This window comes from Manduca sexta, chromosome 16 (assembly GCF_014839805.1).
Source record: "Manduca sexta isolate Smith_Timp_Sample1 chromosome 16, JHU_Msex_v1.0, whole genome shotgun sequence".
In the NCBI taxonomy this organism is placed as follows: Eukaryota; Metazoa; Arthropoda; class Insecta; order Lepidoptera; family Sphingidae; genus Manduca; species Manduca sexta.
Genome location: NC_051130.1, coordinates 11,380,596 through 11,401,169, shown reverse-complemented (window position 1 = coordinate 11,401,169; position 20,574 = coordinate 11,380,596). Strand labels below are relative to the sequence as shown.

The 20,574-nt window shown below is 33.2% G+C and overlaps 2 protein-coding genes across 5 annotated transcripts in view; one reads left to right on the top strand and one right to left on the bottom strand.

The window, feature by feature from the left end:
* LOC115452302 (optineurin) overlaps positions 1-6,321 on the bottom strand; it is a 29,690-nt gene extending 23,369 nt beyond the window's left edge. For 2 of the 4 annotated variants that reach the window (XM_037439305.1, XM_037439306.1), the window contains exons 1-2: positions 6,094-6,321; positions 4,087-4,301 (exon numbers count right to left, since the gene is read on the bottom strand). In XM_037439305.1, the coding sequence (XP_037295202.1) occupies positions 4,087-4,287 (201 nt within the window). In that variant the 5' untranslated portion in view covers positions 4,288-4,301; positions 6,094-6,321. Of the gene's footprint in view, positions 1-1,836; positions 1,904-4,086; positions 4,302-6,093 lie in introns of those variants that run through there. The other 2 variants (XM_037439304.1, XM_037439307.1) reach the window with 2 other exon arrangements.
* A 260-nt stretch (positions 6,322-6,581) lies between these two features.
* LOC115454039 (ceramide-1-phosphate transfer protein) lies at positions 6,582-20,096 on the top strand. Its single transcript, XM_037439309.1, has 4 exons — positions 6,582-6,834; positions 10,321-10,532; positions 11,987-12,162; positions 14,500-20,096. Exons 1-4 carry the CDS (start codon positions 6,716-6,718, stop codon positions 14,626-14,628), a joined length of 636 nt encoding a protein of 211 aa, XP_037295206.1. The 5' UTR covers positions 6,582-6,715; the 3' UTR covers positions 14,629-20,096.
* Positions 20,097-20,574: the final 478 nt, after the last annotated feature.

Below are 20,574 nucleotides of genomic sequence, written 5' to 3'. Positions count from 1 at the left end.
TATTAAAAATAAAAATAAAAGTTAATAAAAAAAAAATGCTGGCTTGAAGAAAATGGTTCACTGACTAGGTTAAAAAAGATATATAAGTATTAAAAAAGAAACAAATGATTATATTGGCCGGAAAAAAGAAAAAAAAATTAAAACTAATAATATCACGTTGCTAACTGAACGATATCAACATTAATCAAAACTTTGAATTACAAAGTACTGCATTGCGCCACACTTCACGCATATATGGGAAATAGATTGCAATCGAATGGTACTCAAAATAAGCCTTACTTATCCCACTAGTATTATAAATTTTAAAGTCTAAAGTCACTTGATTTTTTGTTATAAATAACGCATAAACTTGAGTGAAATTTGTCCAATAGACTTAATCCTGATTTAAACTATATTAAGTAGACACATCTAGGAATAGTCGTTCAAGCATACCGCGAACAAACTATACATTTAAATTAAGGTGGGACTACGAAACCGACTAGGTAAGGTATACTAGTTCAGTGGTATCATATATCACATTAATAGGGTACTATGACCACAGCTGTTTACCATACCTTGACTCTCATTTCCCGTACTTCGAGCCACTTAACTAAGCCGACCACCAGGAAGGCCGCAATATCAGGGACTAGGAATGTTAGTCTCATTAGCGATTCTCAATAATTTTATTAATTTTATTCAAAAACACATGTGCTTACGTACACACGAACGTTAAATAAATGTGAAATTAAATATAAAAAGAAACATCTGTGTGCATACATTTTTGTCAGTAATTATTAAAATAATGCTACGCTAAAGAAAACCGATAATGGTAACTGGTAATTGGCATGAAATGCTGTCAAATGGAAAAAAAATGCAGGAAAATAGCATGAAATGCCATCTAATGCTAGCAAATGGCATGAAAAGCAGGCAAATGGCACAAAATGCTGGCAAATGGCTTTGCTGTTTCTTTTCGTAAAGTGAGATTGCCGTATATACAATATTATTGAATTGCTTAACGCCTTCCTACTCAATAAGTACAAGGGGTTATATTGAAGTAAATATTAAAAGGGCAAACTAAAATTAATCCTATGTTATAAGTTTGTTACCGTGCCAAATCAAGCATATCAACTGCAAATATTAATAAAATATTCGACCCATTTAGGTCGTTGATCCCGAATTGGTTGTTTGCCAATAGTAATAACTAATACATCTTACACGATAATGGCTCTTAGTATAATAAACATTAGTTCAAAATATATCTTTCTGAATAATTTACTAACAATAGTAACTTCAATCTACAAAAAAATTAACGAGGGATAAAACCATCGGTTTATGCTGCCGGCATTTCTGTATTTCGCCGGCCCGAACCTAAGCGGACCTTTATTAAATTACTCTTTCGTAAAATTGTCTTGCAGTTTTCTGTTTTGTGTAGTGGTTATGCATGAATTGGCGGTGACTGGAGCCGCTTACCATCAGTTCGACCGCTTCGTCAAAGGCCGATTGAGGCAACAAAAAAAAATTACATTTCTCGGCAAAAAGTGGCCATCTCGGCGCATAATGAACAGGAAAATTAAAAGAAAAATTAATTTAGGTAACAACCACTACGATTTGTCTATTATTGTAATGCTTTTGCCCAATGATGATTATTTTAAATATCAATTAACCCAATTGGTAATTTGCCACCTTAAACAAAAAAGAAAAAATGTTTACAAATAAAAATTCCAACTTCTCAATTCAAAATTTTAAATTAATTCTAATTGTCAACCGTTCAAAAACGCCTGCAATATTTTTTTATAAAACGCATACGTTCGAAATTTGAATAAATAAACAGTACGAACTTATTTAAAATAAACTTACACTACAAAAATACGAACGTACACGGAAACTGGCTCAGTGACCACTGAACGAGACGCTACGTTGCATTTCCTCCAAGACTAACTAAGGTGAAGTCCCTTCGCTAGCGCGTCACGCTATTATCATTATTGATATAGTATCATTTGGTTTCACTCGCAAGCATGTTTAGTGTTTATCTTTACGTCTGAGATCATTTACCTATCATATATAAGGTTCAAGGTACGAAAAATGTAAACAAACATCTTACATTACCATTTCCATATTTGAAAAAAAAAGTTTTTTTTTATTCAAATCGAGTTGCAACCGTATTCCGGCTCCTCGTGTTTTCTCCAATAATAAACAATTTCACTATAGAAATTTCAGCAAAACACAATTTTACAGTAACTAAACTTTGTCCATTTACCTTCATTTATTACTCACTGGCGGCAAAAAGGGCACGGCGCTGCCTTGAGTGTGTCAGTAAGCTATATTATTACATCGGTGTGGGCCGTCATTCAGCTCAGGGAATCCCTCCCAGTATTAGGTCATAATATATGTATTTTAAACCAACCGTTCTAGTTTATTTCGTTCTAGGTCACCTACATAATAAAACGCCGTCTGAGACCTGAGTAGATACCACCGCGTTATTTTTCCCGTCAAGCATTATGCGAATACTCAGTGGCGGCTCTAAACGACGCGAGGCCCCAGGCGAAAGCAAAAAGAAACAGACGCGAGGCCCCGGGCAGAGTAAAAAAACGTTCCCCTGTTTTAACAGTTTCGTCGGTAAGAACGTAAAAAAAAGGTCCTGCGAGGCACCGCGCGAGGCCCCGGGCAGTTGCCCGGTTCGCCTCCCCCAAAAGCCGCCTCTGCGAATACTGTTCCGGCTTGAAGGACGCCTTATCCAGGGTAATGAGTTGTTAAAACTTGGCAACTATTGTTTTAGGATGAGGAGCGCAAGGCCGTTAAAGGCAATGCTTTATTGTTCCAAATTCAAAATTGTATTGGTGCTGTATATGCGCATTGCGCAGTCGTGTGTTCGTACTAATGTACAAAACAAGCACTTAGCGGCTTTGTAAACGTTCGTTTTGTCGTTTTCTTGCATTAAAAAAAATCGAACTTCTTTAATTAAACTAGCTTACGCTTCCGAATCCACCCGCATATAAAGCAATAGCCCAAATATTTGATGATTTCTCAGAATATCGGTTTCGCGCTAATAAATCAGCTCAATTGATCAGTTGCTGCATTGTAAAGTCAAAGGCAAACCAAGAAACATCGCTAATTATTGTTATAAAATAGTAAATATTGCCACAATAATCAAGTCTCTGGCTCGATAACAACCCCTACCACTTGGTAATAAGGTATTTAACTCATTTTTGTTCTTTACATCTATCAAAAATTTACTTCACAAAATGTGAGAGGAAAAGATTGATTATAATCCAGTTAAAAATGAAACCTTTCGGTAGAAAGTAAGTGTCAAGAAACGTGAAAAGAGGCGTAATACGCGCAAATGACGTCATCGGAAATCAAAACGCGTGCGTCCCCATCCCCACAACGCGCCCATTCGTGCAATATTCGAAATATGAATTACTGTTTACAGTTTTTACAGAAGAGCTTCTTTTTCGTACTATTAGCTGTTGCATAGAAAATAGTGTACACAAATAAACATACGAAAATACCCTATTATGTAGGCATTTATTATTATTATTAATTGCTCTAACGGTAAACAAACAATAACCGTATAATGCATTACAACGGACCGATGGGCGTTTCTAACTTGTTTATGTAATTTTTTGCACTTTATAGACTACAATGTTATTACATAAAGATAATGAAAAAAGTAATCCTTTTTCTATCAATTACAAAGGGCAAGTGGCAGTCAGGGCACGCAGATAAAACACCGGCATTACTTACAATGTCTCTAAAACAGTTATAACTCATGTCACACAACATAGAAAAGTCCCTAAAATTACCTAGGGATATAGGTAATTTTGTACATTGTATTTATAACGAGTATTTCCTGTTTACTTAGCCACTGATTATTCTGACTAATAATATGAGATTATAAAACAATACTAAGTATGTTTTGAAAGCATACTGAGGAGAACATTTTTTGCGAAAATAATACAATACTTTTGACAAATATACTCCAGAATGGTTATTGTCAAATATCTGATGGTACAATCTTTGCCAAAGCCATATTGACACATGCCTGACATTTTTTTACCAACTACTAATCAGAATGAGAAATGTATGTAAAAAAAATAAGATACTTACGCAATCGTCAATTTTAAAATGCGCTTTAAACGCCAAATTGACTTCTCCAGGCAGGTCCTCGATGGCTTCCTGCAAATGCTCCTTGTCAATTCTGCAACCGCCATTTTCAAGACTGTCACACTTCATGCCGAGGCTAGACCCAGGGGACTGGTCCAGGATAATGAACGACTCGTCATCACTGTTCTCCAATTTTGATGTCATTGTATTTCATTAAACTGAAAAGGTAATTAATAAATTAAAAAAAAGAATGTTCTTTTTTTATATAAATAAATGACAGAAAAGCAAATTTTTCTGATGATGTCTACACTCCTCATCCTGAGGTTTTAGAAGTTACTTCCAATAATATTTGGCTATGATGAAAGAAAGAAGAACATTTAGTGGCCACAGGTTGGGTGGTTAACATAAGTTACAATAAATTTGACTACTTATGAGGTAGCGGAAAAACAAAACAAAATATGTCTTCTGGAACACAACAGTGCATGCACACTGTTACTAAGTGACAGCATTAGATTTGAAGGTAGTATCTATTGGCCAAACTCTCACACATAAGACATCTGTCGCCTAGTAGCTAATTGTAATTTTCAGAAAATCCTTTTTACATTTTGGAAAACCCATGACTCATTGCTATGAGTCACTGTAATCATATTCTTCAGTGTTATCTCTAACATCACAGAGTGATAAGTGCATGAAAATGTTATTGTCACCTTTAAGTGTATTGGCCTAAGTGTAGGATAGGCTCCCATAAGGCTTTAAATTTGCTTTTAAATATAATAATTTTTGTAACAAAAAAATTACAGATAAACAGTAATCTATTTGTTTGCAAACAGCTTTACAACCAAAACATAAGTTGATACTACTACTTTCTAAAAACTTTATATATTTCAATATAAAACAGTGGAAACCGGCTATACTGACCTTCTGCTTATGACAACTAAAAGTAAAACACCCAGTGAAGATACCGTTTACAAAAACTGGATAAAGTGAAATACTGCTTAAAGCCCAAGTTATCCGATTTTATAGACTATAATGACCAATAGTCATATTTTGTACTAATATAAAATTTATTTTGATCTTTATTGTAACTTACTAATGAAAATGATAGACTTTTGCAAAACAAACTTTTTGTACTGAATTCTATTTATAAATAAGTCCACAGGTAGAATTAAATGTTTATTATTACATAATATTTTATGTATGTATTGTTTGTAATACTATCAGATATGACCAGATTATGCTTTTAATTATGCTATGACTGGCTTTCACATTTTTTTTGTATTTATTTATTATAGGTAATAGAAATATTATAATAGTCATAATAGTACTTAAGATACTATATACGCTAATTATGAATTGTTATCTTGCATTATATGTAACCTGTTTGTCACAACCATGCGGAATATAAAAATAATCTGATTTATTTGGTATGTTTCACGAAGGTGTTGGGACTGACCCAAATCTAGTGCAACAGGGAAGCACACCTTCGTATTATCGCTTTAAAACCATCAATCAATGTGCGCCACAGCCAACACATAATGCTGCAGAATCAGAGAAGTCGCAACACTACCCCATAATGCATTATTAAATCGGTCACATGGTAGATTGTAATTTACATGCTACATACATGTAAATGATATCCTACAATGTGCGCGTGTTAAGTATTAATTCACATTTTAACACTGAGTTATTCAAAAAAGTTGACTGACAAGATTTACTTTCACTAATATGGTTGAAATGAAAAAAATACCAAGCATGCATGAGCTTTTCAATTGCACTTATCCTAACTATTTTCGCTTTCGAATACTACTTTATTGTATACTACTATTTACTTTAACGTAACAAATGGAAACAAAAGATAAAAATGTGTTGTTTAATTTACATTTGCATTTAAAAACTATTTTCGTCAATTGTCTTGACAAATATATATTTTTGCATTTTGTAAGGGGATATTACCTAAAATATAGAGTTATGCCTAAATATAAAATTTCATCACCTATTCATCATACGCACCTATTTTTAATCCATCAAACACGATACTAAGCGAAACGAGGTGCAGCTGGATGTATTTTGCTAATGCGTCACAAATAACAAAATCCTAAAACGGAAACAATGAAAGGATGTTGATTATGTTATCACAAAATTTGCGCTAATTACAAACACAAAAATAACACAAAATTGCAATTTGCAACGTCGTAATTTGACAATGACAATCACTTGAATGACAAAATCATTCGTAAATAAAACAACAGCTGTCACATTCGCACCCAGCGATCTATTTTGTATATGGAATAATAAAACGCAACCTCTCACATGCAAGCTCACATGTCATAGTGTGACAATCGCAGTCACCGTCGTTACAAAACACGAGATCTATTCGATCGTATTTGAATCGATATGTTTGACCTCAATCATAGTACACATCACTATACGATGATTTGATGATGATTATTTCTTCGTATAAGAAACTCTGACATTTGATGTTTAGTGATGTGGTTGGCACATATGCGAGCTGACAAGGACTGACATTTTAGTGATTTGACATTTGACACATGACAGTGAAAATTTGTAAACGTTTGATGATAGTCGTGTAAAAGATTATTTGTGATTGAATTTTTGTACATTTTTGAATAAAATGTCTGGTGATAACGTTTTGGATTTACATCATGTACATCAGTGCTTTCAAAGGAGTCTTAAAGAGGAAGATGACGTTGTGATAGAGGCATATATTGATGGATACAACGAATTGGTCAAGTATGTTTATTTTTTTTGTTCCCATATGGATAACAATTTATCGCACTTGCAATTTAACAAAAATATTTTTTTGGGTCAATGACAGATTTGAATAGCTAAATATTTAATCTTGCGGATCCGCGTTTTTTTTTTTGTGAATGGACAAAAATTTTATGCTCAGAATTATAGATAATAATATCCCTATATCTAATACTAGCTGTGCCCGGAACATCGAATACATGGATATTGGATAAATCTCTTCCCATAATATTATAATAATTTTTTTTCGATTTTAATGTAATATTCATATTTTGCTTCCAAATCTGTTTGGGAATTTTAGGGATGTGAGTATTACAAAGAGAAAACAGACAATTTAAAACAATTACTGATTTGTGTTCTATTACTCATTAGTTGCACCTTACTGTTTTATTAGTTTTCTTGAAATGAACAGACACACGGGGTTGTGTTGTTTTATTATAGATAATTGAATATTGGAACTGAAATTTATGTAATTACTAGTGAAGAAAATAGGGAACATAATTGTACAATTATTAATAAAAGAGGTTTAGAAAAGCTACTAGTACTACAAGTGTTAAATTATAATAGAATGAAATTATAGTATACATTTTATGTTCATCAATGCAAATACTGAAAACATTAAACTGGATTAGAATTTGGAAACTGCTATAGTATGTTATTTTCTCCACTATCAAGAGACTGCCAGTCCTCCATTAAAGTGATTTTAATAGGCATGAAATAAAGTCTATTTTTATCCTTTATTTTTGAAAAATAGCAATATATTAGGATATCCATTATTTATTTTAGTATGATAATAATTATATCTATATATAAACAATTATATAAAAATGCAATTTTATTTATTTATGACAAAACACTATTACCTTACACATATACCTATGTATCAAACAATAATAAAACAAAAATATATATTATTTTAATATAAATAAATTAAGTGTCTTGCTATGTTCTTTTTTCATCTAAAAGTAATATTGGAAAACAGGTGTTGAACAGAATTGGAAAACAGATGTTTATAAATAGTAGCAATTATAGGTGAATATGTATGCAACTTGCAACCTTTTTAGTATACAATAAAATCTATACTAATATGGAATGAAAATGCCGAAGAGTTTGTGTGTTTAATTGCGTTAATCTCAGGAACTACATAATTGATTTTAAATTTTTTTCACTAATAGGAAGCTCAGTACTCCTGAGCAGTATAGGCTACTTTTTATCCCGGGAAAATATATAAAGCTATTTAAATAAATATAAAACAAAATTAATCCAAATTTCATCAAAATCCATTGATCAGTTTTTGAGTTTATCACATTCATACAGGCAGACAGATGCTGTATGGAGTTTTTTTATAATATTATTTTTCGAACTTTTTAAAAGGAACACTTCCGTCATGCATCTTTGTCGCGTAATTTTAACCGTTTACGCAGCGCGCGTAACTAAAGCTCTCAAGAGGAATAAATGTACCCCATTTTTGCAAATTATTTCATTGATTTTCGATTCATATTACTCCCCGCGTGATGTTATTTAAACTATAGCCTTCCTCTATAAATAGGCTATTCAACTTTAAAAAAAAGTTTCAATTCGAACCAGGACTTCCTTAGCCTTTTTTTAAATAAATAAAATGATTTATTCATCATGTACGCGCTCATAGTGGCGCTTATAATAGTTCAAGGTAAATGAGAATATTTAATTATTACTTAAATAGTAAAAATAGTATAAAAAAGCGGCGATAGCCTAGTTGGGTGTGGAACGGACTGCCGAGACGAATGTCCGCAGGTTCAAATCCCCAAGGGCACACACCTCTGACTTTTCTAAAAAATCATGTGTGTATTCTTTGTGAATTTATCGTTCGCTTTAACGGTGAAGGAAAACATCGCGAGGAAACCTGCACATCTGAGAAGTTCTCTATAGGAATTTCGAAGGTGTGTGAAGTCTACCAATCCGCACTAGGCCAGCGTGGTGGATTAAGGCCTAATCCCTCTTAGTAGTAGAGGAGGCCCGTGCTCAGCAGTGGGCAAGTATATAATACAGGGCTGATATTATTATTGTTATTATAAAAATAGTATAAAAGTATAGATAGATGAAAGATCAACAAAAACATAGCCACCTGTTGAATTTATGCAATTAACGTGGCACGTTTTTATTACCTTACTTTTCGCGTGTGACGATATTGTACAAAAAAATGTGAATCATAATAGCATGATCATAAGTATTAAAAAGTTTATCAGCGATTTAACACGTGCATAATATTTTTATCGTCTTTCCGTTCCTATGTGCTATAATGTAAGTTCCGATCCGCACGATCGGATACCACAATAAATATTCCGAATATTCTTATCTTGTGGAATGGTCGTCTTTCTTTACCTTATTCAACTATAATAGGGTCGAATCAACACATTTTATCATGTTGCATAAATTTGGCATGGATTTTTCTGGTGGTATGATTGAGTACCCCTTATATTTTGTACCTGATTAAATAGTGAGATACTCTATGGTACAACTACTTTATATCCGCTATCCAGTGGTGTAGCTAAGGGCCATATTAAAAAAATAAATCAATCTCACCAATGACTAAAATCTCAGGTAGACATTTAATGTATTGAACTATTTAATAAACCAAGCTTAAGGTTATAGCTTAAGGTCCATTTTTCATACATTTTGTTTCACCTTTAATCTGGGTAACTAAACAAGTATTGACAAGTAAAGAATTTAAATTCACGTCTAGTTAGTGATTAGTTCTCGCAGTTGAAAGAAAAACGTAAAAATAATTAATATGCATGGATATTTCGGCCTTTAAAATTTCGTCGTATTAAATTTTAAAGGCCGAAATATCCATGCATAAAATCTTTACTTGTCAATACTTGTTTAGTTAGCCAGATTAAAGGTGAAACAAAATGTATGAAAAATGGACCTTAAGCTACCATATAAGAGCATGTTCTCAGCTGAGTCGACACTGTTACATAAACAAAAGCTAACTATCAAAATTCGTCACACATTGACTTAAAATATCATTTGAGGTGATGATAATAGAGGTTTATCAGCGATTTTTTTAAGATGCCGATCTTCTTTTGACAACGTCGCAATTATATAGCACTTAAGAGCGGAACTGAGATGCATTTATTAATACAGCCATAGGTAACCAAAAGCGGTACAAAACTGTTTGGTAACATTCTAGGGTTAGTTTGGAAAGGAGACCTAAAAGGGATTAGTGGAGATCACTGGTCAGGGCTAAGGGGGCCCTAGCCCGAGGCCCCGTTGCACTGCACCACCTAGCCCAACGTTAGCTATACCCCTGCTCTCATTTACGTCAGGTCTACTAAATTGATGTCCAGTACTTTAGACTTCAACTTGAAACTGAAGCCAATGTTGTACACAACTACCTGGAAGTAGTATTAAACAAAGCTACCTATCCAAAATCTTGACACACAAACCAGTATAAGTAACAACATTTAACAACATTATCCATTTCAGATTCTTGAACCTCATCGGTTCTGTATTCTCCTTCGTGAGCAGCGACGTTAAAAGTAAAATAAAAGTGATGGAGAAGCATCGGGAAGGCGAACACGCGGTCTACTACGAGTCCTTCAAGAAGATGATGAAGTATGAAAAGGAAACGGGTCTGCACGAAAAGAATGGCTTCGTATCCGGCTCGAGGACAATGCTTCGTTTGCATAGAGGATTGGGTACGGTTTTTGTTGAAATGTTTAATTAGTGTAGCTGCTAATTTCCTAACTTCATCATCATCAGCCCTGTATTATATACTGTCCCACTGCTGGGCACGGGCCTTCTCTACTACTGAGAGGGTTTAGGCCTTAGTCCACTACGCTGGCCTAGTGCGGATTGGTAGTCTTCACACACCCTCGAAATTCCTATAGAGAACTTCTCAGGTATGCGCAGGTTTCCTCAAGATGTTTTCCTTCACCGATTAAGAGATAATTCACAAAGAATACACACATAACTTTTTGAAAAAGTCAGAGGTGTGTGCCCTTGGAATTTGAACCTGCGGACATTCGTCTCGGCGACCGTTTCACAACCAACTGGGCTATCGCCGCTTATGTCCTAACTTATAGCCACCTAATATAGGGATCTAATTTCTTGTATTGGCCACATTAATGTATCTATATTTCTATAATATTATATATAGCTGAAGAGTAAACCCTGTATTGTATGAGAGACGTTCGTACCTCACTGATATGACGTGAAGTCATGTTTGTTCTGCGTCATACATTTTCATACAATGAAGTAACCATTGATGAGAGATAGCTTTGTGTTTAATTATTCACATAATGTTATATTGTTTTCATTTCGCTTAGCTTAGTAGAACAGTTTCTTAGAAGTCAGAAGTGAAGTTAGTTGAAAGGAAATAATCGTGTTTTTTGTGTTGAGTCCTGACGTATTGCAAGAATTATCTTTTTTATTTAAATACTTGTATTTCACCCGCTCTATCTGAGCATCTTTCTTAATGAAAGCATTGGTTCTCATATTTTATATAAAAGCAGGGGCGTATTTAACGTTGCATCAATGACACGGCCCCCCAGCATAAGGGGTCTCGGTGTAAGGTAAGATCGGCTTGTATTTATGCTACTCGCTACGCCCATATGGTCTAGTACAAGTTTCTGTATAAATAAGTCATGCCATGCCCAAACAATGGCAATACTAAAAATAGTTTGCTAAAGAATTTTCCGCGGCTCGGAATGATGTAATGTTGTTTATTGCAATAAATAAGGCTGAAATTATTCAAATAGTTTGCGTGATGCCAGCGTACAAGCCTACTATCAGCTTATTAATAAATGCTTCGAAAACACGCCAACAATATTTTATGCTAATTATGTTTTGCTCGTAATTGGATTTGTGTGTAAATGTTGACAATGAAGTACTGTCAAAATTATAATTTTATCTTAGAAGGCATAGACAAAGGCACCTAATTTATTGTATTAAAAACTACATTCACAGTTTTTAAATATATTTTATATAAAGTGGTCATAACGGCGGTTAAATGTGTTGAGAAACATAAATCATATTTAATTATTAATTAGGTAAATAATCGCGCAATATTCATATTAATATCACAATAGGTATATACTCATCTCACGTTTACCCGGTCGATTCATAAAACTAAATCTCCGGGCATTTTCAGATTTCATACGTCTATTCTTAAAACGTCTGGGCGAGGCTGACGAGGGCATGAACACGTGTACAGCCTGTCAGGGGACTTACAATGAAACCTTGGCAGAGTTCCACCCCTGGTACATCAGGAAGGCGGCCACTCTAGCTATGCACGCGCTACCGAACCGGCCGGACTTGCTCAAAAAGGTAGGATAGTATGGGTCAAAATATACCCCTGATAGGTCAAATTTAACCGCGTCTACGGGTCAAAAAGGACCCGCTAGTGAAAAGCGACATTGTTAAAATTTGTTTAGTATTTTATGAGAGATTCTTTTTATCATATTAAGTGAGTATAGATATGCGTATTTACATATTTATTATGTAAATAGGTTTTTAACATTTAATTGAAAAAAAGTGATTTAAGGAGATATTAAGAAAAACAAAATAATATCAGAGTACGTACTATACTTTCATATCGACAAATTTACCTAATACTATATTTATAACCCTATCGCAGTAATTGATCACTGTTATCTTCAGTTTCAATGTGCTTTTTATCAAAGCTCCAACCGATAGCTAACAATTCGAAACATTAAGGGTAGGAGACATTTTTCACCCTTTTTTTTTGTGGAGTGATTGTTCCGTTTACAAGGTAACATTACGGAATTTTGATCACAATATTGCAAAACCTTGAAGGTCATAAGGAAGAAAGTTTAAATTCTCTTTCTAAAGCCTTAACGATCAATACATTTGATTAATTATTTTGAAAAGAACGTGGAGATAGGAGACATTGTAGAATCTAGATAATTACTGACGATAAAAAATGACGAAACATTGTATTTATATTGGGTATTATCCTAGCATTATATCGTCATATTTAGACAGACTTATCTGGATAATGAGTCGAGCAATTCGTTCGCTTAATTATTACACTAAGATATTTTTTAATACTGAAACTTGAAAGTCAATCATATCTTAGCGACATGTACCGAAAATGAATTAAACAAACATTTTAAATCGCCATTTTTTTCTACGTCATTTGATCTAGTTTTTGTAGGTCTAGGACAATTTTAATAACGTTAGACTATCCCTCGTATTTATTGACGTTTTTTTATCTAAAGACGGAGCAAAGCTGGGATAAAAAGTCTGTTTTTCAGTGCTGACGGCATGGCAGCCTTCGCAGTGCGTAGACATAGGGCCGTTGTGATTGGCTCATATTGTTGTATCTCAATATTAGCCATTCACATCGGCCCTATCGAAGCATTACTCCGTCCTTAGATAAAAAAACATCTGTCATAATTAATCTTTATAAAATAAATAGTTAAATTGTTGTGAATTTTCATATTAAAATCAAAATTTTAAAGTACTCTACTAAAAAAATTATTGATTGTCGCTTAGATAAATTGCCTTTCAACCGGCGATACGTTGTTCTCAGGCAAATAAAATGTACAAGAGTCGACTGAAAGTGGTTTCAGTTGGCGCACTCAAGGTCAGACAATCATCAACACTTAGACTCGTCGTGTTTCAATTTTAATGCGTTTATTGATTTTACGATAACACTTGTACATGTTGAATGACGTCGCCTATCTATATGAGAGGTTTTGGTTCTTATTGTTTGATTGCACCGGTTTTTATGTGCTGATTATGTTTTATCTGTAAGGGGTGTTTTTTTGATATTACTTTGCTATATGTTTTGGAAATCCCGTTCTTATATCAGATAATTTGAAAGTGAGGGTGACAAGGCATACGATTTGGAGCAGCTATCTAGTGCTACAAGTTACTTTGGAGCCATATGCGCCGAAGAAGGCCACCGCGGGTTTTGGTGGGTATGCCGGTGTAGGGTATACAAGTGTTAGGGACTCGGTCCAACGCTCGCTCAGATGATATACTCCCGAGTGTCGACATTGGGCCGTAAGACCGGTGAAACCAACATAACCGTTCCACTCACTCCCCAAGTGATGGTGACAAGGCATTGTTTATCAACATCTAACCTATATTTAACATCAAGCCGGGTTGCCCAAAAGTTTTGACTTAGTTTTTACGACGAGCCGGTTTCCAACTTCAATCAGCTCAAGATGAATCGTGTACTACGTTACGGTTAAATTTTCCAAAAGAGAACACGCTACAACTTAATATATGTAGGTACTAATACGATAATTAGATAGAATAACTAAAAATATATAATAATATGATAATTATAAGGAAAAGAGAAGCCGCCAGGAATCGCGTTATATGGACCCTTCGCTGCTGCTACGTTGCAGTTCTTTGAGTGAAGAGATTAGTGGGAACCGCACTTATGTCTCAGCAAATCTGTTTCTTAACGTTGCCTGTATTTGACTGTGGTACCAAAACCGTATACACTCATGCTATAATTAAAATTGTCTACGTGTCTTCCAAATGATGGCCTTAAAGCAAAGTCTCTAAATTCATGTTAGACAATAAGTTAAACTATTTAATTTATAACTAATGTATAAGCTGTGTTGTGTGATTTTTTGTTGTGCTTAACAAAAAAAATGACGAATTAATTTAATTCTCCTATTGCAGATATTCGGCACGCCGGAGAGTCTGGAGGCGGCACTAACGATACTGCCACAGACACTGGCCTCCTGCGACGAAGTATACAAACGAGTGGAACAGCTTTACACAGAATTCGAATTCCACGAATTACCTTAATGCTATAAACTAGGTATTTATAAATTTTAGCATTTATGTTTCGCGTCGATGCGAGAACGCGGGCTGTATTCAGCGCAATATTCGGGGGGTCGACCACCCACGGTTAATATTATTTAATTTTTCACTGCTTAAATATTTTCTTAATGTAAATAAAATATGTAAATTAATTTCTGGCATGAATTGAATTTGTAATGCTATGCGTGCCAGTACTAATGCATAATGGAGTTTTACTTTAATTAGAATAATTTCAAGTTTTTAATGAATATCGAAATTTTTCCAAAATTATAATAAGTTACATAGGGTAAATGCCATTATTACTAACAAAAAATTGTTTAACTTAGTTTTTGGAACTTTGCGTGATATCAAGATATACGTAGTTCCAGATTACCAAAGAGCAGTCGTTTTTGATTTCAACAAATAAATATAAATCAAAATGATGCATGAAACATAATATTCAAACAAAAGTGATTTGTAAAAGAGTAATCTTTATCTGCACATTACTTATACATGTTTACTTCGTTTTTATTCTTTCTGTATTCTGATATGCTTGCGTGAGTAGAAAATTAACATTATCAGCCCCGAATCGTCGATAAAGGTGATAATAATTATCATTTAATTAACAGTATTGATTTACATCGTCAGGAAAGTGTTAGACAAACACGATAAAAGGTATACAAATAGCTGTTTATAAGCGTTATGTATCATATTTTACGACAAACCCTCTCAGTAGAGGATGCCTGCGATCAACTATGGGACAGTATAAAATACAGCGCTGATTTATTCCTATTAGGTTGTTTTTTTTTTTGGTAAAAGTAAAATATTTTGTAGCTGGTATGTTTGTATCCCCGATAGTGACAAAGGTACACCAGAAGTAAAAGCTGGCATCGTGATCCACGTAAGCGTGTCAGACCAGCGTAATTTAATATTCTATCTGGACGCCATGCCTCTTGCCACATAAAGGACATACTTTGCTATGCTTTAAAAAATCCTTATAATCAATAATATAAGATTATTTAACGAAGCATCTTTTTATTAAAAGGTACAATTTTAAGCGTCTTATCACATTTCAGTGATCTTGATTGGCATGATGAGATAATATTTAACATAATTAATTCATTTCTTCATTAGATAATTGATTTTCTATAGCGGTGTCCTAGCTATTCAGTTCTTAATTTTTTTCCTATTATTATTAAAAGGCCGTTAGTGATTTTCATATTTTATTTTATTTGAATGTTTTTATTCCTAAAATTTATTTATTTTAGCAATGTAGTCAGTAATGGTGCCATTTACCCTATAGGAACCACGTAATGCAAATTATTGAGTACATATCCAAATATTTTATAATAATTATTTGAAGTAACTCATAAACTAATTTAGTTAAATTGTCTGTTGGTCAAATAATTGGTTTTGCAGCAATGACCATACTTTGTAAATATACAGAAGACTTATTATATCTATTTAATACCATTATACCATCCCAAAGCTTCGCCAAGACAGTATAGCGACTATAGATTGATATCGTTGGATTGGGGATAGTACAATACCGCGTAAGTGACGAACATAAATACACAAAATGTAAAGTAAATATACAAACTCTCGCGTGAAATAGATGTTATTTGATACTTCTGCTGTATTTACCAGTGCTAGTTATGCGGTATTATTCCAGATATATTTTTGTGGTCGCAAAATGAGTCAGTTGTGTTTAGTAAAATATATATTTATTGTTTTTATATATTCATTAGCAATGACCGGGTATAAATCTGTTCAAAATAAATTAAATCACAAGGCCTAACTGATAGCGTAATTGGTGTCGTGTATCGATTTATGTTTGAAACGTAAGTTATTACAGAATGAAGTATTATGTCATTAATGAAGACAGGGCTGTGGATATTGCGTTGTAAATACGTTTTTTTCTTATTCGTCGGTAGAAAAACTATAGTAATTGTCCTTTGGTACTTTCTACAGTCATTAATCTTTGTATCGAGGGACACAAATATAAAATTTTTGAATTGATAAAAATGAAGTTTTATAAAAGTAATTTTTTCGATATCTGAGGCAAAAAAATCGTAAATAAATTTAAATTTTATTGATTTGATATTATCTTATGACCAAAAATTTATTGTTATTTTATATTCTATAAAATTGATAGTGTTGATTAATAATTTAAGTAATCATGTCTTCTTAGTCCAAATATACGTAGTCCTTCCTACTGCCAATACCTTTGGTTTAAGAAAAAACGTAAGGTTTGTAGAGAAAATTTCAACATATATTCTTGAGCTCAATCGTAACCTTTGCTCAGGTGTAGTTCATGTCATGTAGCATTTTCTATTTACATTTGTATGCTTGTATCGTGTAAACAGTAAAGAAATATAAAAAAAGTAATGTTTATTGATTGCCAATGTATGTAGCATCAATATCGTAATATTTTTGGGGGGTTATTTGACCCCCGTTCCGATTTGTTAAATGCGGAACTGTATCGAAAATATTATCTGTAAATATAATAAAATTGTAGATTTTCTGTGTTTAAAATGTATATTTTGAATTTGAATCATCGTTTTACAAAATCATGTTTATACTTATCGAGCCTTCATATGAAAGCAAAATGCACGATAAGAACCATTTCTTGTATATCTGATGCGACAGTTTCTTATTTGAGTCTTTAAATTTCAATCAAGGCCAAATCCATGACATTTAATAGTCTTGAAACGCGCGATTCAATTGTGGAGTTGGGCAAATTTGGTACCAAAATAAGAAACAGTGTGAGAGCGGTCGAGTCAGTACTGTCTAAACGTCGGTATGGACATGTTTGAATTTTTAGACTTATTTTATGGACTTTAAGCGTATTAAACACTAGCTTTTGCTAAAAGTCCCGCTATATATTTTCCTGAGATAAAAAGTAGCCTATGTCCTTCTTAGCCCATTTAATTATGTAGTAAATAATAAGGTTATTTTTCCGTGACACGCGTAATGTCATGTAACTGTCATGCAGCTGTCATGTTTGCCGGCAAACATTCGGATATTAAATGAGTTGGTTATTAAGTATCTCCTTACCAAATTCCATCGAAATCCGTTCAGTAGTTTTGAATTTATTGCGTTCAGGCAGACGCGGCGGAGGACTTTGTTTTATAATATTATGTAGTTAGTGATTAGATTCTTAAATCGAAATTGTATGGAGATGGCCATGTTTGAAGTTTAACGACTAGATTCTGTTATCACCAGTGACGGTTGAATTAATTTAACTGAGTTGCAGTCTATTTTAATATTGTATTTTCACTAAGCTTTTAGGCAATGTTAACATATTTTTTAAATTGCCACAATAATATAAATCACTGGCTCCCTGTTACAGGGTTCTATGTTATATTTACTTATTTTGCAAAAATGAGGCTTAAAATGATCATGGAAAAATTGGAGCAGACGATTAGGCATGGTTCCCTCTTTATTTATCTTTTGGTATTGGAAATTTTTACTAAAATAGACTTAGCATTATGTGATTATTTCTATTTGTACAAAAATTATATCATGTAACCTTGTTATAGAGTCAGTGAAATGCCGAGTAAGATAACGATAATTAAAATCCATATCTACGGTTGAAAGATTAATTGAGTTAAGCACCACTTTTTTTCGAAAAAAAAATTCTAGTAAAAAAAAAACAGAAAAAAAACTGCTTTTAAATATATATATGAAACTTAGTATTGAAATAATTTTGCTTAAGTTAATTAGCCTTTAAACTGCGATATATCCATAATCCATATAATATATAAAAATGAATCCCTATTTGCCTTGGTCACGCCATCACGCGTGAACGGCTGCACCGATTTCACTATTATTTTTTTTGTGTTTGTAATTGTCAGGAGAAGGTTCTTATGAACGAAAAATTTCAAAAAATTCACGACAATATTAATTTTACATAACTGTCAGTGATCGACAGAATGCGCGCGTGCATACATAGTTACAACGTTTGTCGGGTCAGCTAGCAATTTATTATAATCATTTATGTATAGTCACAAAAATCGTCAAGCAATTTCAAAAGTCAAATCGCCTATACTTTTGAGAATTTACTAAGATTTTCTTTTTTGAAAGAAACTGAAATGTTTCCTTTTATTAAGAAAATAAACTTGTTTTAGATTCTTTTGTGGCTGATTACGCTAAGTAATATTGCGGTAATATTGAAGGAAATATGTTTACATTGTCTATAAGTTTTAATTATACTAAAGGGCGCTTTACATAATATTTTTAATTGTTACTATGTTACGTTTAACGTTCCTTTATTAATATGCTTTAAGTTCTAGTATAAATGCTGATATGTGATTGTTTTATGACATTATGTCGATACTAAAATATAGTTGGGTTATTTTTTCATCAGATTTGTTTTATTTTGTTTAACTATAAGGATGTTTGATATCTTAAAAACGTGCCGTTTATACATGTTATGGATGAAGTTTGTATGCATATTGTATAATATAGGTTTATATATAAATAAAATCAGTGAATATTGCCTTGCTTGATAAATAAAGTATTGAATAATCTAAGTGCAGTCGGAAACCAAATTATTACAATTAATTTATTATTAACACAAGTTGTAACTTTTTTTATCTGTAGTGCTTTTGTTTATAAGATTTATTTGTTATAGTTTATTCAATATTCCGAGGACATTAGCAAAGTCTGTAATGAGTGTAATTTTAGGGCGCTATCAAATTAGTCGCGCGGCAATTTCCGATACACTGAAGGCGCTCTTAGATCTCTTATTATAGTGTCGTATGTTAATACTTATGGACTTACCGGTTTCAATAAACGATCCCAATCTTTATCTTTAATTCGATTCCAAGAATGAACCAATCAAAATAAATCATTTGTAGGTGTCAAAATAAACTTTGTTCTGATTGGTAAATTTTTGAGATAGATCGAAAAAAGCGTCTGAGATCGTTTTTTGAATATGGCGGTTAATTTGCCGCGCTTCTAATTTGAAGACGCCTTTAGGTTATATACTTACGTCAACTGGTACATAACCCATATCGCTGAACACCTTCAGCAACTGGATTGGCTGGAAGGAGACGATACAAAACATATTCAGTCTTACTTATAAACTTGTTTTAGCGTTAAGAGGTGGTTAAGAATTGCTTAAATAGCTTTCAAAAACATCACCGGTTCCTCGTTTAAGCCTTATTAAGAGGCAAGATGGCGGGTTTTGACTTACAGCTGATCGAGTAAATTTGTGTTTAACTAAGCATAGCTTTGCGAATTTTTTATAAGTAAGACTGATTATGTGTTGTATGACAGCTTTGCTAAATAAATGTTTCATGTTATAAAGTTAAATTTTGGCCAACTTTGCCTCTTTTTGTGTTGCAAATAACATTTTCGTCACTAATAATTCCGATGCTCTTACATTCCTCAACCATTTCTGTATGTTATGATGTAATTTTATACATTTTGTATGACTGTTAACGTATGAAGTAAAATGTGTTTGCCAAGAATTTGTTTTATTTCTCATTTGTGACCAAATCTGTATTAGGCAAAACTGGCATGTTTCGCAAAGTTACTTTATCACACTTACATTATTAATGTTACGCCATCGATATATATACACTACGTACTAGATCTGGCGTTCAGAACACTAGTGTCCAATTGAAGTATGCAGCAGCAACCCGGTTTTGGTTGCCATTTTACTTATACTCTATTTAAAGCGCTTTAGTACTGCAAGTTTAAAGTTTGGTTAGACGACGTTGATGTTTTAGCGCTGCAGCGAACTTTAGTTCTAACTCTTGATTTTGAACAAGTAGTTTATATGGACATTCGTGTCTATAGAATATACGTCAATGTGTTACGCAATTTTCGCCCTTAAGTTTATGGCTTAAGGTTCATTTTTCATACATTTTGTTTCACCTTTAATCTGGGTAACCAAACAAGTATTGACAAGTAAAGAATTTAAATTCACGTCTAGTTAGTGAT